General features: G+C 38.7%; 1 protein-coding gene across 1 annotated transcript in view; it reads right to left on the bottom strand.

Moving 5' to 3' along the window:
• The window catches only part of snrka (SNF related kinase a), a 55,723-nt gene that overhangs the window by 5,079 nt on the left and 33,763 nt on the right, over positions 1-16,881 (bottom strand). Inside the window, exons 4-5 of the mRNA XM_082150295.1 lie at positions 5,458-5,670; positions 3,679-3,813 (exon numbers count right to left, since the gene is read on the bottom strand). Coding sequence (XP_082006421.1) covers positions 3,679-3,813; positions 5,458-5,670 — 348 coding nt within the window. The remainder of the gene's footprint in view (positions 1-3,678; positions 3,814-5,457; positions 5,671-16,881) is intronic.

Genomic DNA, 16,881 nt, shown 5'->3' with positions numbered 1-16,881 from the left:
ACTAAATTAATAACTTTTTTTACTACAAAAATGAAACATCACTGAACTAACTTAAGCTGGACTGTGACGCTATCTAACTTTTTTGCATTATTTTCCTGTTATCACTGTAAAACTGCTTTGAAACAATCTGTATTGTAAAAAGCGCTATAAAAATAAATGTGACTTGACACTAATTTAAAAATATTTTTTCTTTTAATAAATATATATATATTTTTTTAAATCAAAGGAAGTTTCTCTGGCATTTCTTTCTTTTTGCTGTATCGAAAACGTACCTAACTGTGACAAAGAACACCACTGTGTCGTATCGAACCGAACCTTGAATTTTGTGAACCGTTACACCCCTACTTATCACAGATGTTCATCTACCTCAAAGTTTGCCTTGATTGTTCAACGTTTTACGTTTTTTACACTTTTACATTGCACACATTTTGAAACATTTTATTTAAGTTCAAGAGTTTCTTTAAAACTTACTCTTTATTATTAATGTAAGACAAAGATTTTGTTTACATTTTATTTTTATTTTTGACTGCTAAAACTAATATAATTTGTTGTTTGCCTTGATGTGGATAAAAAAATAAAAGTGGTTTAAATTCAAACTTTTCTACTTGTCTTTAAATAAATAAATAAAAAAGGTTATAAAAAATGTCATTAATTATCGATACCGAACGATATGAAACATTATATCGTGATACATGTTTCAGCTATGTCGCACAGCCCTACGGCAAACACAAATGCAGCAAATGCCTTGATTAAACAAATATTTAATCACATTTTTGCTCAGAAAGAACAGTAAAGAAAATCTGTTAACAAGGATACAAGGTGAAACGTGTAAAATGGCTTGGTAAAATGTTTCCCGTTTTTGCATTACTTGAGTTACTATTTTTAGAACATAATGAATAAGTGGACTTAGACCAAGTCTGATTTATGAAACTATAGCTATGTTTAGAGGCCTGATGAGAAATGATTGTAAACATTTCTGTATCTGTTCATCATAAAGAAAAGAATAAGATAATGTATGCAATGGCTTAAGGCTGTTGCAAATGATGCTGTCAGTCTATGCATGCGGAAATACCTGTGTAACTTCAAAAGTCAACCTTATACAGTGAAATAACGTTTCAGGCAGAATTTATACTGTACCGCTCATCTATATTCTCCACTAGGATGAGGAATTACAATTCTGAGTACATACAGCCTATAAACTATTTATGTCTATGAAGGGCACACTGATGAACGAGAACAATGCAATCGTGATCTGGGTAACCAATGGCTACAACCGAATTGATTCTGGGAAGAATCTGGGAGGCTCAGTTTGCTTTTCCATTCTGTTGATATTTTTATGTGGATTCCCATAAAAAAAATCATGTCACCCTTCATGATCCCTGCTGCATCCTGAGGACTCTTTCCTCTCTTCACCTCATCCGACATATTCCTCTCTTCCTACTTTCCCACACCACATCCTCTCATTTCTTCCATTCCCAGCTCCTTTCAAAAAGCATCCGCAGCCTCGCTGCTTTTCTAGGTCAGTCCAAACCAATTTCAGCCTCATCTTTTAAACACATTTGTCACCCGGTGCGGCGCTCAGAGGATGCGCTGGCTGTCCACACACAGCACAGTGAACAGCCAGGAATACTGACATCTAGCAGAGCTGACCTCTCACAACCTCTTATAGTGAATCCTGCCCCCCTCTGAGCACTAACACCTACTCCCAAGAGCCAACAAACCTGCAGTTAGCCTGCCTGTGTACACCATGACATGGTCAACTCTTTTGAAAGAAATTTTTTTTGACACTTAAAACAAATAATATGAGCAAGACTTTTTAAGGATTTAAAAAAGGATTTAAAACATTTCATAACACGTGGCTTCAAACTGCAAAAACAATCTGGAATGAGTACAAATCACAAAACTTTTCAAATACCTTCGACACGGAGTTATGAATTTTGCCTGTTGCACCAAAACTAAGAAACTGTAGAGGACTTAATACATCTCAGGGCTCTACATTTACTTTTTGAACAAGGAGCACTGGTGCGCCTAAATAAAAAAATTTAGGAGCACAGACAAATATTTGGGGGCACAGTCATTTTTGTTGTACAAGTTTATCATTATAGAGCATGTGAGCGGAGTGGAGCGGGAGCGAGCGGGGAGCGCGATCTTGGACAGAGTGCAGAGCGGCAATTTCAAAAGGACGGAGCGTCGCCCTATTTCCCGCTCCAATTCCGCTCCGCTCACGCCACGCATCAGTCAAAAAATGCGCCATGAAGAAGAAAAAACATATAGGTATAGCCTAAGTCGCACTGGACTATAAGTCGCATTTATTTAGAAATTTATTTCACAAAAAAAAACAATGTTACAGATGGGACAGTTCTCCGTTACGGACGTGAGCGCTCTGACAGCGGCACTAAAAGACTGCTTTAAAACTTTCACTGAGACCTCAAACAGAAAGCACAAAGCCTGTCTTTAAATTTAATTTCGTTTTGTATTAATTGTATCTTAATTTTGATCAGTGTTTCATCAACCAATTGTCTGGATTTAATAAATATGTAAATATATTAGAAAATAGATAATCACGACACGAAGGCGCCGGCGGGTGAACCTGGAGTTTGTCTCATAAATGAACCGAAACTCAGCGTATAGCCTACTTGCCTGACAGACCTGAGAAAACAGACTGCTCTCTTATGTAATCCGTATGAAATGAGCATTTCTCTCTGGGGCGTTCAATACTGCGAAGATCGCGAGTCAGCATCTTTCCAGCCGACACAGACATAAAAAAATGGTTTATTAGTAAACAATTAAAATGTCTCCTGCTATATTTTACACATTCATAATCATTAATTTTGCCGGTTCGTTTTGACAGCTTTTAGGTGCGTTATTGGCAGTGCCACCCTTAGGCCTACATGTTACATGAACGCATCAGCACCGAAAACATGGAGATTTTTTTCTTTTGGGGGCATTTTGTTTGTGTTCAGACTTTCTCAGTTGTCTTTATGTTAGAGGACGCTGCTAATAAAGTTGCTAGTATGGCCTACACATTGGATTCACGTTTATTATAGGCTATTTAAAAAAAATACCCCATTTTTATTCCGTTCGTATCATTTTATTTTGTTGTATTTATCCGCCACACCTTGGCCGGTCCGTGAAAATATTGTCTGATATTAAACCGGTCCGTGACGCAAAAAAGGTTGGGGACCGCTACAAGTGATATACATGTAGATTTTTTTCCTTTTTTGGAGCGAGCGGGGGGCGATTTGAGTGGAGCGCGAAGCAAACTGTGTTGAGCGATAATGAGCGGAGCGGCCTGATGTAGCTTAGAGCGGGGGAACGGAGGGGTGAACAGTTCCGTGAGCGATGAGCGGAGATTCTCACCGCTCCACTCCGCTCATATGCTCTGCTAGCTACTGAAGATTTAGGCCTAAATAACTGATCTCCCGGTAATATAGTGTCCTACTCTGCCCCTCCTCATGATGATGTATTTGCAGCTGTTTCTATAGAAAAATGCTGTGTCACTCGCACGAGTGCGCCCAAATATTTTTTCACGTTCGCACGCCTAAATATTTACTCACATGTGCGAGTGAAATGGGCGCACTGTAGAGCCCTGCATCTCATAACTACATAGAATTATACTGACAAAACATGAGTGTATAAATAACAGACAGCAGAGATGGAGCAACCCCCATGAAGTACCTGAATTGGGCCTTGATGTTACTGGGGCTGGAAGAACGAGGTTGTACCTCCTTCTCCTGCTTTTCCCTCAAGATCCGTTCAGCCAACAAGAAGTAAGTAGCAGTGATGTGGTTGTACTTGTTTGTCTCCAGGGCTCTGGAAGCAGAGCAAAGAGAATGGACAAGTGAGAAGGAGATACAGTGTGTGAGAGAGAAACACCAGTTTAGACAATGAAATTTGGCATGTCAGTAACAAGTAAAACTCCACGGCTTTAACAACTAGAGACCCATGTGGCTTCTATCAGTTCAAAAGGTCTTGTTTAGCGGCATACATTTTGAACACCTGAGACTAAAATAACTGAAAAATCCCAGATAGCACACTGTCCCAATACAAATGGGACATTCTGCATTCAGCTTTTTAAGATGGCGAGTCTGGGCATGTTAGCAGAGATTACACTGCTTCTTCAGGGATTGCATACCAACAATTGAACAAATGAGTTTGAATCATGCAGCGACAATCTTTTGGCAAGGATTGAGTTCACGTCATGGCCTGTGTTCATGGCCCAGTTCAGCTCTTATGTGTAAATGCACTGAGCGTTTAACATGAGTAAAGAAGTAAGTGCCGCTTATGTTTTGATCCAACTTATTTTTGTGTGTGTGTGCATGTGAAACAAGGACATTTTGGAAAAGGAAGAATGACTTGTACATGGGATTTTAATGCAATCATTCAGTACACATCCTCTTTAAAACATATTGAGGGTTCCTTTAAGGCAGATTGACTGTTTCTCATAGTGGGGTTCCCCAGCTGTCAGGCAGTGGAATGGAAGACAAAGGAAAGACTGATGGGTGTTTTGAACTGTCACCCAGCATGCATTTTTCTACAAGACTGTACAGCAGGAGTCTTCTGCACTATGTTCGTTTCATGCTCCACTGTCAGCGGGATGAACACTTGTGAAAAATGGTACCCTACTAATAATAAAACCATGTTATCTTACAAAAGCTTAGACAGACACAACAGAATAGAACATAACACAATCAATCATTTTGATTTGATAGTCATAAAGTTGTCTAAGGTTTAACTAAAGCCGTGGTCACACTAGACTTTGAGCATGCAAAATTTCTTCGGACACTGCAGAGGTCGTGATATGATGTCAAGCTCTGCAGCGTCTTTTTTATAAACATGAATTCAACATATAACATTTAGTAATTCACTGAAAAAATATACACTCTACTTGACATTATGGCAAAAATATCATTCTATTAATTCAGCCAAGAGGTCACGCCGTGACAAGACTCTGTTGACTGTTGCTCTGCCATTACAGTAGTTGACTTGAAAAAAAAAAATAACCTTTTTTTTTACAGTTCAGGCTAACTCTATGCTATAGTGCATGTTGTGGCAACACTTAAAATTATAAGAATTTATAAGAATGTGTGAAATCTAGCTTGTGTAGCTAGAAGCTTTTGTGTTCTTGAATTGTGTAGAGTACTTTTTGGGCCTAAGATGTTGGTTAAGACATATTACTTGACAGGTGTCACTGAAACTGGATTGAACACTCAAGTTTAATGCTACCCATTCCTTGTCCAGCTAACTGATCTAGAGCTAAGTGCTTTGGAACCCTTTACACCAAATTCTTTAAGGTGACCACACATAAACCTGGACGCTCTTTCTAACTCGGTCTTTGATTTCAAGACAGTCCTGCTTAAGGCTAAAATATAAGAACAACAGAGATACACTTCTGTGGAAAATGTTGTACATCTCAGCTTCTTAAAATCTGTATCACAAGCCTACAACAAGCCTTACTCAATGATGGCTTCTCTATCGGCGATGTCTCCCAGCACCATGCGTTGGATGATGCCGTTGTGTTCCTCTTCTGAAAGATTCTTGTGAGACACCAGTGGGGTGTTGAATTTGGTAGCTGGAGATGGGTCCACCCCTTGAAGCCACGCGTGGCTCTCGATCTCCTCCAGTGATGCTCGCCTCTTCGGATCCCTTTGAAGCATTCGGTTTATCAGGCTGTGAAGAGGAGAAAGAGAAGATGAGGATGCACATCAAAAGTTTCTTGAACATATGAGCCTAATTCTAGACACTGTTCAAGTCTTAACCAAGGACTGTGTCATTCTTTGCTGGAAACCCAGGATTAGTTCAGGGCAACTGGGCTAGTCCAAATATTTATTTGGGGGAAAATGCTCCATGCTATTTATGTCACTATTAAGTTCTCAGGTTTCAATGGTCAAAATTCGAACTCGCTGAAAGTTTAGCTAGGCATCTTACATGGTAATTTACACTGAAAGCGAATAGGGAACATGCTTAAGATGTAGCTGCCACAGAGGGGCTTTCTATCATTAACTGAAGAGAAGCCAATAACACTTGTATTAGCTGACTGAAAATTACTTGAGTTGCTGTTGTTGTGAGCAGCCGCTGAGGCAAAGTTCGACCGGGGCGCATCAGCATTCAGCACACGTACGTGGCAAAATTACAGCCCAACCACCATGAAAGAGCCGTGGAGATTCAGCAGGCTTACAGCGGCAGTCTGAAAATCAGCACCACTGAGCTGCAGAAGCAGCCAGCCCGCTCTAGTTATTATCTGCACGCTGGAAATTTGTGAAGGCAGAGAGAGAATAAATAGATATGAGAACTGGCGAGAGAATCTGCCTGTTCGTCTCCACTTGAATATGCTGCCAGGCTCTTATCAACCAACATTACATCTCAAATTGCCATTATTATGCCAAAAATGGGATTCAGAACAACAGGACTCTTTTATAACAGAACCTAAGTGATTAAAGCCACAATTTCTCCATCACAATATGATAGGGGACGAGACTGCAAGCTGTCATGATGACGTTTCCTCTCCAGGGTTTCAGAAATAACTAGTCATTGGGCATCCTGGCAACAACAACTGTCATTAGTGAAACGTAATAAGAGTGTAGTTATCAAAGGGTATGGGACAAAGTAATGGGGTCCAGATGTAACCTTTCAATGTCAACATTAAAAAGCCCAAAAGAACAAACTATGCACTGTGTCTGACATCTCAAAGGCTGCGAATAAATGATTTCTCTGTATTCCTGTCATCAAGGCTGCTTGAGTTTATTAATATGCTGTTGAAACATTTAAAGGTAAAGTGCATTTGCAGTTTAAAGGCACACTATGTAATTTTTCACCACTAGAGGTTCACCACATTTATTCAAAACGAAGGCGCAGCTTGATGACGGCTTTATTTCGCAGAATCATGGGAGTTGTTGTCTTCCCCTTTACAGCCGGTGGAGAATACGACGGTCACGGGACTCAGGCAGAAGTCATATTCATGGATGACCGGTAATGTATTAAATATTTATTAACGTTACGAAAGCCGCTGGAGCGATTGCTAATGAGAGACAAGCACGACACAGTTCGAGAGCAGTGGAGCTTTTATTATTCCGCAATATTACTTTATTATTATTCTGGATCATGCGTATCTGTGGTAACGCAGCGCTGCTTTATCATATTAGATTAGATAAATTTGAGTGTGTTGAAAGTTGTTATAATGCTACTCAGTGCGTTCGCTCGGCGGCTACTATATGAAACACTTGTTGCACACTGCAGTGAGCTAGATCGATATTAGACATGGTAAATATGGTACTCGCGGTAAATCAAGAAATTGAGATTTAAACAAAAAGACTAACTGTGTTGAGCTGTATAACAATGATTCGTTTTCTGTCTATGAATGTATGCAAACAGTTGCTTAAAGGGATACTCCACCAAAAATGAAAATTCTGTCATCATATACTCACCCTCATGTTGTTTCAAACCTGTATGAATTTCTTTCTTCTGCTGAACAGAAAGGCAGATATCTAGAAGAATGTGAGTAACCAGACAGTTTTAGATACCATTGACTTCCATAGTAGGAAAAATATATACTATGGAAGTCAATGGTATCTAAAACTGTCCGGTTACTGACATTCTTCTAGATATCTTCCTTTCTGTTCAGCAGAAGAAAGAAATTCATACAGGTTTGAAACAACATGAGGGTGAGTATATGATGACAGAATTTTCATTTTTCGGTGGAGTATCCCTTTAATAAAACACATAATATATTAAAGCGCCATGGTTTCCAAGATAAAAACCAGAAATCGAGGGTATGATGTCATTGATATAATAATCTAATAATCACTATGCGGTTAAAATGGCTTATTTCTCTGGCTCTTATAGCCAACTATATACTTTTAACCTGTCATTGTTTTTAACACATTTTTTCTATGAAATATTCATACAACAGAAGAGTTTTCCATTTCTATACTCCTTGGTAGAAAAAAGACTGCAAAAAGAAAATGCTTCAGGCTTTTATCTAAAACTGTTATTCCTTTTCTGTGAGGATTTACACTCTTGTCTCAATCTGGTAATGACAATTATGCCAAGTTGCTAACTGTCCGCGGCCTCTCTGTGAAGGTCATTTTACTATTTTCAATGTTCTTATCAGCTAAAGACAAATTGAGATTTCACAAAAGCTAGACATTTGAGTAGCTTGCAGTTGAAGTGGAGGGCTGCACCTCAATAGCTTGAATTTCACATGTGAATCAAATGTGTGAAAATAGAGGTAGTTGTTTAATGAGAGTGAGAATATTATGCAAGCAGGCAGTGACTAAATTAATCTGCCTGACGCGATTTCCTTAAAATACCCAGTCTGAAAAGCCCTGGAGATAAAACCAAATCCAAACAAAAGAGCTTAAAACATAAATCAGAGAGACACTGACAAGTCGCAAGACAGTTAAAGTGAAGGAGGAATCAAATCAAATGCTCATATATGAAATAATAAAATGCTGCCAACATAGCAATTATATTTAATGTCAACAATAAAGAGATTTAGACATTAATTTAGACATTTAAAATCAAATTCCAATCCATTAATTTCTTTTGATAAATATTTAAATAGGTATATATTTAGGGTCCAAGCACCGATGGTGAGAGGACACTATTGGAATTGCTCCATTTTAAAATATATAGAACTTAATATTAGAAAAAAACTATATCAAGGTCAAGGTGTCTTTATTAGTACCCAAGGGTAAATTTCTTGTGCAGACAGGAGATTCAGCAAACCATACTTAAGACAATGCATAAAACATTGAAACAATAAACATAAAATACAAAAATATCCAAAAGTATAAGAAACTTCTAAGAAAAAAGTCATGACAATGTGCCTCTACACACAACCTCACAAGTTTTACCATTTCATTTGTTGACACTTGTGCTAAAGAAATGACACACTGCAGTGTTAAGCATTTTTAATAACATCAAAGCTTAAATTTTAAGTAAAAACCAGTCAACATGTCACATTGTGATTTGTCATCTTGCTGCAGTGGGTTCAGCATTGGATTCATGGACTGGCTCTATCTCTCTATGATTCCAGACTGCTGTCAGCAACCACTTCCACACACTGCACGGATCTCCAGCATGGCAGGCAACCCTGATAAGACTGCTACTCAAGCCTAATAATCACTCTATCGCTGCTGAACGGTAGTGTTGTAGCAGACCACTACAGCTTACTTACAGCACACATGCCATCTCATATTTGGGACACAAGAGGAGGTTTATATTCCCAAAGTAAAAGTGAATGTCTACAGTCCAGGGGGAAAAGATAAATAAAAGTGAAGCAGAAATGTAAGGCCCCAATATACTTCAACAGAAATCAAAGAACGAACCGGTGACAGCATTTCGAACAAAATCTGGCCAAAATGAAGTTCGTTTGAAGTTCTTTGAAAACAGCTTGCCAAAGCAATTCTTTTGGAAAAGTTTGCTCTGGCTGTTTAACACCTTTGAGCTACCATATCGATTACATAATAGGTAGGTGTGTTCTGTGGCTCTGCCTTCTTTGACGTGGAAATCTTCAGATCATTTCTTCAGTTCAGTCTGTCAAGGTCAGACGTGAGTAAAAACATGAACACACTGGAGAGCTGCTTTTACAGTAGAAACTGAAGTTGTCGTTTTTATTGAAAGCGACACTGTCACTACCTTTTAATGTTTAATACTGTAAAGCTGCTTGCTTTAAAGCAGTGGTTCTCAACTGGTTTGGCCAAGGGACGAACCACATTTTCCATGGTCATTAAGCCGTGACACAATATTTTTTAGGAATTTGATCATTTATAGCCTATAAAAATTATAATAAATCGAACACTCCGCGACTCAAAACGGTCTTGCAACCCACCAGTTGAGAAACACTGCTTTAAAGCAATTGATTGTAAAAAGTTATACATAAACGAGAGCTTGTACAAACATACATATATATATGATCAGAAGCTTTCTTAAAGGAACACTCAACCGTTTTTTTCATATTGCACTATGTTATTCCCTTAACTAAGACGAGTTGATACATACCTCTCTCATCTCAGTGCGTGCACTCAATCGCTCTGGCGCGCGGCAACACTTTGATAGCACTTAGCTTAGCCCAGTTCATTCATTAGGGACCAAACAGAGATGAAGTTAGAAGCGACCATAGACAGTATATAAACTGGACACAGCGACCCCATTAGATTCGACGGAGACAAGTGAAGTCAATTAGAAGCACTAACTTCCTGATGGTCGAGCGTACTGCGCAGACTCAAACTGAGCTTGACGACGTAGATGTGACGAGAGCAACCCGTCTATCTACTAGTAGCTGTGCCGAGAGAAATCTGAATCATTCCCTTCCAAAACTTGCAGAGACGGAGAGTGTGAGTAGGAGGTGTCCATGAGCTAGGAGCAGGAGAAACTTTTGCCAAGTATTCTGCTGAATTACTTTGTCATTTTGCCTCCACGTCCCCCCGATTGCGAGCGAGCTTCTCTTCCTGTCCATACGGTAATCTCTCTACTGTGCGACAGAGAGTCGCGTGGTTATGACGCAATCGTTAGCCTATTTTTACAAAAACTGCTTCTACGGGGCCATAACGTAAGATTCAAGGTAATGGAGCCTTTTATACATTTTCGTGTTTCTTTAGAAATAAATAATGGACAAATGGAGTCTTTAAACGCCTCAGATGTAAAGTTATTCGCTGTCAAAGTGACGCCAAAATGAATGGGAGTCAATGGGATGCTAACAGCAGGTGATGGTCCGCTAGCCAATGGCGGCGCCCGGGGAAACTTCAAAATAATATGAAACCCTGCCCCCCTGGAAGCGACCAAACACCTCCACGTTTTCCCTATTTAAATACAGTTACACGAGTAGTTACACAACCAAGTATGGTGACACAAAATAAAACGTGGCGCTTTTCTAAGCGGGTAAAAAGGATGACTATAATGTATGGCGGAATAGCACTCGGGAGCACTTCGACTCGGCCCAGTAAAAAGTCACGTTGGTTCTAATGACAGAAGTGAGAGGGAGAGGGGGAGAGGATTTTTCAGGCGTGACTTTACTGCGCTGAGTCGAAGTGCTCCCAAGTGCTATGTGAAAAAACGGTGGAGTGTTCCTTTAATGGCTGTTTTCTCACTGCTGTCATCATGTGTTTATTGTGTTATTGAGAGGAGCACGCAGCACAAACATAATCATTTAAAAGCTTCCCTCAGATATTTCAAACTTATTTAAGCAAAAGAACAAAAAGAACTTTGCCGTGAGCATATCGAGGCCTTAACTTCAACTTCAGCAGAGATTTGTAAAGGATGTCCCCCCCACCCCAGCTGAGAAATGGGCACTTTGATTGTTTAGTCTAAATTTATCTCCAGTCTCTCTGCTAGCGGAAAGGCCATTGCAGGAGGAACCATAGAAATCTGTTTGGAATGTTTACGCTCTTCCTGAGGCTTCCGAGGATAACTACAGCAGATATCACTGCATGTAAAATAACAGAAGACACAACATCCAGCGCACAAATGTAGGCTGTAGGCTGAACAATCCAAATTATGCTCTCTTTTAGTGTTGAAACAAGAATATTGATGAGATCCACATGAAATTCAAAACCCTCTTTCTCCTCAAAGAATGTAGAGTAAACAAAAGTGACCAAATAATGATGAATAATTCATGTTAATAATGGTTGACATTAAAATGGTGGCAGATGGAAGCAGAGTGATGTTGATGAGCCAACCACTGCTTGTACATGTATTAACCACATGGTGTGCTGCAATGCCTATCAAATTCATCTGTGATTCTGCAACGGCGAGAAAGAAAGCAACCCGACAGCAGTCCCAGGGGTATAGAGAGGGCTAAATCACACAGCTGGCTCTTTTTACGGACAAACTACACACTGAACGTGTATGTCAGTCTTAAACACTGCAAGTTTATGCTGCATGAGCCAAACTAAACACGGAAAAAGGAATAAAATAAAGTCACAGGAGGAATTTGCAGAAGTGCCCCGCAGGGTTGGACGTAGAGCAGGGCACACCCTGATGAGAGGAGATGTTAAGACAAAATGACAGATAGTGCAACTAGTTCTAGTTGCTGAAGAATCTTTCCTTGTGTTGACACACAGGCCAGGGTTCCTTTTTTTCTGTTAACACTGTTTTTAAAGAGCAATGCAATAATTTAGTTCATTAGATTTTCATTTTTTATCATTTCTGCTTTCATTTTAATGTAAAGTTTTTTTAATTAAAATGACATTTTAAATTTAAATTGAAAGTTTTAGTAATTTGTGTTGTCATTTTTAATAGGTTTTTGTGTTGTCGTCATTTTTATTCTTTTTTTTATAGCTATATAGTTTTGTTGGTAACACTTTACAATAAGGTTCCTTTATTAAACATTAGTTAATGTATTAACTAACATGAACTAACAATGAGCAATACATTTATTACTGTTTTTGCTAATCTTTGTTAATGTTAGTTAATAAAAATAAAGCTGTTCATTGTTTGTTCATGTTAGTTCACAGTGCATTAACTAATGTTAACAAGATTTTAATAAAGTATTAGTAAATGTTGAAATTAACATTAACAGATGAACAAATGTTAATTTTTTACTAAATTTAGTTTTTAATTTTAGTTTATTTAAGCTATTTTAGAACTTGAGAAATGTTGCCTTGATAACTAGCATAAATAAAATTATAAAAATGATGTGGAACACCTTTTGATAAAGACTGTCATGAATGAATTTAACCAAGATGTTGCACTTTTCACATTTTCACTGAAATGATTTAGTAATAGGAGAATCATGTATTTTATCATACTTCATAGCTGTCTCATATTGCACAACTTAATTACATTGCCATCTGTGTATATGCTGCAGTTCAAGTAAATTATTTTTTAATGGTTTTAGTTTTAGACAATGATAATAACCCTAGGCATTATGGCGCTTTTTCACTGCATGGTACGGCTCACTTCTGGGGGGGGGGGGGGGGGGTTTAAATTACCTAGTACCCGGTAATTTTTTTAGTACCACCTCGGCTGAGGTTCCAAGCGAGCCGTACCGATACTAAAATGTGATGTGTATGCGATTTATCAAGTTTACTCACGTTTTTTTAATTGTATTTTTAGGAAGTATTCTAACATAACGGGGAAAAAAAAACTTTAAGGTTTATTCTTATCTACTGAACATTTAAAGAGCTTAAAAGCATGCTTTAAGTAATGGAATGTAAACATAATGCTGAAAGGTAAAGGAAATCCTTTCAGAGAAAACCATACGTTTCTATAATATTGGTTTTAGTGGAGACAGTTTGCTGATAAAGCCATAATTCACATTTACCACACTGCACTGTAACAGAGAGCATGTTTGTGCAGCAGATGCAGTTTCATTGTGAAAATGAAAATGACAAACACCAAAAAATGTGGAGGAAAAAAAATGAATAAATAAAATGAGAAGGGTGAAAGCACAGGACAAAAATAGAAAACTAATTGAGGGAAAAATGAAAATGAACAAATAAAACCACTAATGGAATGCTTACATTTTTTCATGCATCACTTGAGAGAGCTGCACATTAAATGATTATCATCCAATATTACCATATTTATTAAACTTCCAGAGAATAATAACAAAAAGGGGACTACTCATTTGAGGACTATGAAAGGCAAAAACTGCAAAATGTTAATAAAAAAAAATAATTCATCAAGTAAGATACAAGAAATTTGAAAAATAAATAAAAATCTAACAAAAATCTTGACATGGACACCAAAATAACTTTGAATGAAGGAGATTCAGCTCAGTGAACTTTTGGACCTGACTGGATCCCCACTGAAAGTTCGCTCGCATGTCAACAGCCAATCAGCCCTGTGCTCTCCGTGTGAACATTTCCACAGCTTACTGTGTTAACCTTGTTACCATGTACTAATGTTGGCTCTACAGGTCTATGTTGTGTTGTTGCTTCTAACGTATGCATAAAAAAATTTATCTTAAGCTTCAACACCATGTACTACTAACCAGATGCGACAACATGTAGTTTTGTTATTTATGCGTTACAAATATTCATATTATCACAGAAGTTGGCTACTATGATAAAAGTTTATAGTTCTGATATAAACACTGTTGACTACGATAACGATCAAAAGAGCAAACACCTTTTGAAAGTAATAAAGATCGTATCGATTACATCGTTACGCCACAGGGTAGCGTTAAGTGACTGCTAAAAAATGTGTTGCCAATGTCATTGAAAAGCATTCGTTCAAAACCAATGATTCATCCAGTAATGAAACAAGTGAAATACTTAGGATTGAGTCATTGAATTATTCATTCAAACAGTTGTTAAAATAATTCATTCAGATTAATTAAACGTTTTAAATAGACTGCGTCAATTAATATTTTTTCAGAACTCTAGGTAATTACATTACATTTACATTTATTCATTTAGCTGACGCTTATATCCGAAGCGACTTACAATTGCTATATATGTCAGAGGTCGCACGCCTCTGGAGCAACTAGGGGTTAAGTGTCTTGCTCAGGGACACATTGGTGTCTCACAGTGGATTCGAACCCGGGTCTCTCACACCAAAGGTATGTGTCTTATCCATTGCGCCACAACCACACCACTCAAATTTTATTAACATGTTATTTTGTTTAGTTGTCTGTTCAGAATCGTGGGAGAATCGTGATCACTGTTTGAAAAATTTGTGATTCTCTATTTAACCAGAATCGTGCAGCTCTAATTGAGACTCAGTCATTTGAGAAACTGGCTTAACTAGGTTACTCTGAAGTCATTCTGATGCATCTTTGAATAACCACCTCAACATCTTTGTAATAGGTCACAATCTGTCACCTTTACAAAGACAAAACCTAAAATTCCTTTCATTCCAAGAGTAGTTTGCATCAATGAGTTGAGTTTATCAATTGCTCTTTACGCAAATATGTACTGAAATATTTACCGGTTTTGTTTCTGTGCTAAATTGGCCCAACTGTTCATGTCATTTCCAACCGAGCATTGTGTGAAACTTTTAACAGCCAAACAATTGCATCCCACTGAGAAACGACATCAAGACCCAACACATTTCCTTACCCCGCCGCACAGTTTTCACCTTGTTCACCCTGAAAGTGATAATGACAGGATAAAGTCTGCAACATTATCATAACACAAGCTAACTTTTCTGAATTGTTTGAATGCGTTTGGTACTTAAATTTATCTTAAACAGGGACTGTGATAATCAGAAAACAATAATCCTGTAAATATCAGAAGTAGATTCAACCCCCATTGCAAATCAGGTTTATTGGCAAAATGTACAGACTTTCAGCTGTTTGCAGTGAACAAATCAAACAAAAGTAATTGAAATAGCTCAACACAACAAATGTTTCAAGTGGTTTCTCCAAAACGAACTGAAAATGCAACTTTTAACGACTTCTGCAGTTTCAAAATTATTCAACCCCCTGAATATAATCCCTCACAACAGCACAAATCTGCAAAACAGGTGTTGTTTCAAGCACACCTGATACAACTAATCAAGGGCTTCATTAACTGGACCAGGTGTGCTTGAGCTAGAACACATGAAATATCTGAACTAAGTCGAAAGAATAGTCCAAAAAGTTATCATCAAAAGATATCATCGCCCTTCACAAATAAGGAACAGGATACAAAAAGATAACGTTGGAAGCATAATTTGCAAGTTCAAAGTTAAAGGAACAGTGGTTACACTAGACGGACGGGCCAGAGAAGGCAGCTATCAACGGCTGCAACCAGATTTCTGAGAAGGCAGCAAAAGACCTGCAGCAAGACTTGGTGGCAACAGGCGCAGAGGTTTCAGCTGCACAGTAAGGCGCATACCAAACGCATGTCAGAACTCCAAGACGTACACCAATACTGACCCAAAAGCACAAGAAAAGTCGGCTCCAATTTATATAAACAAGCGTAGTGTGTTGTCAAAAGTACAGACTTCGGTACCGAAATTAAACAAATGTGACAATACCAGGATTTCCCTCTAGCATTTTGAGCACTGTTGAACGGATTCTTAAACACCTTTGGTTGGCCATTGCGTTCACGCACTCAACATAGATGTCTCTGATTGGCCATTGTGTTCAACGCTTCAAAAACATGTCTCCTGTGTGTATCTGTGTAAGTGCTCGGTGAAGACAACAGGTTTTTTTTTTTTTTTGAGTCATCGCTCCACTAGTGTTGTCAAAAGTCCTGATGTCGGTACCAAGGTAATTTTGACAAGTGGTGCGATGAAACAAAACTGGAACTTTTCGGCTCTACGGATCAACGGGATTTGAAGGTGGTGGTTGCAGCACGCAAATTCAAGAATATTACTGAACTGGAGGTGAACTGAACATTCCTGATTTATTCCAGAATGAGACAGATGTTTATGAATGGGTCATTGAATCTTTGACTATCTTTGTCAAAACTAGGGATGGGGCCGATCCGATCCAGTATCGGTATCGGGACCGATACCAACGTAATTCACGTATCGGATTTTCCCGATCCAACCTGCGGAGATATCCGATATCCTTGAGTCATGTCTGCGCTTTAACGTTGTCTGCTGAAATGACTCCAAAAGTGATTCCCGCCGGCTAGTCTGCTAGCTGGCTGCAAACTGCGGAATGGATTTCCTGAACGGAGGCGCGGCTCAATGAGACACAGAGTTATGAGACACGCCAACGCTCAGGAAATCCATTCCGCAGTTTGCGGCCGCTGTGTGGAAATTCTTCACACTGGAAACACCGCAGAGCAAGACAGCAAAATGCAATGTTTGCAAAGCCGTAATTCAGAGCTCGTTGAAGCTCCCACGCGTCGTACAACACAACGAATGCAATCAAACATTTAAAAAAGCACCACGTTACTGTGCGTTCACACCAAACGCGAATAGCGCGTCAAATTCGCGTCTGCCGCGTCTAGTTGGACGCTTGAATATTTTGAATCCATTCGCGCGCCCAGAGCGAAATTG

The sequence above is a fragment of the Leuciscus leuciscus genome (genome assembly GCF_965113295.1).
Source record: "Leuciscus leuciscus genome assembly, chromosome: 20".
Taxonomy (NCBI): domain Eukaryota; kingdom Metazoa; phylum Chordata; class Actinopteri; order Cypriniformes; family Leuciscidae; genus Leuciscus; species Leuciscus leuciscus.
The sequence above is the reverse complement of the archived record's forward strand: the minus strand, read 5'-3'. Positions and strand labels throughout refer to the sequence as shown.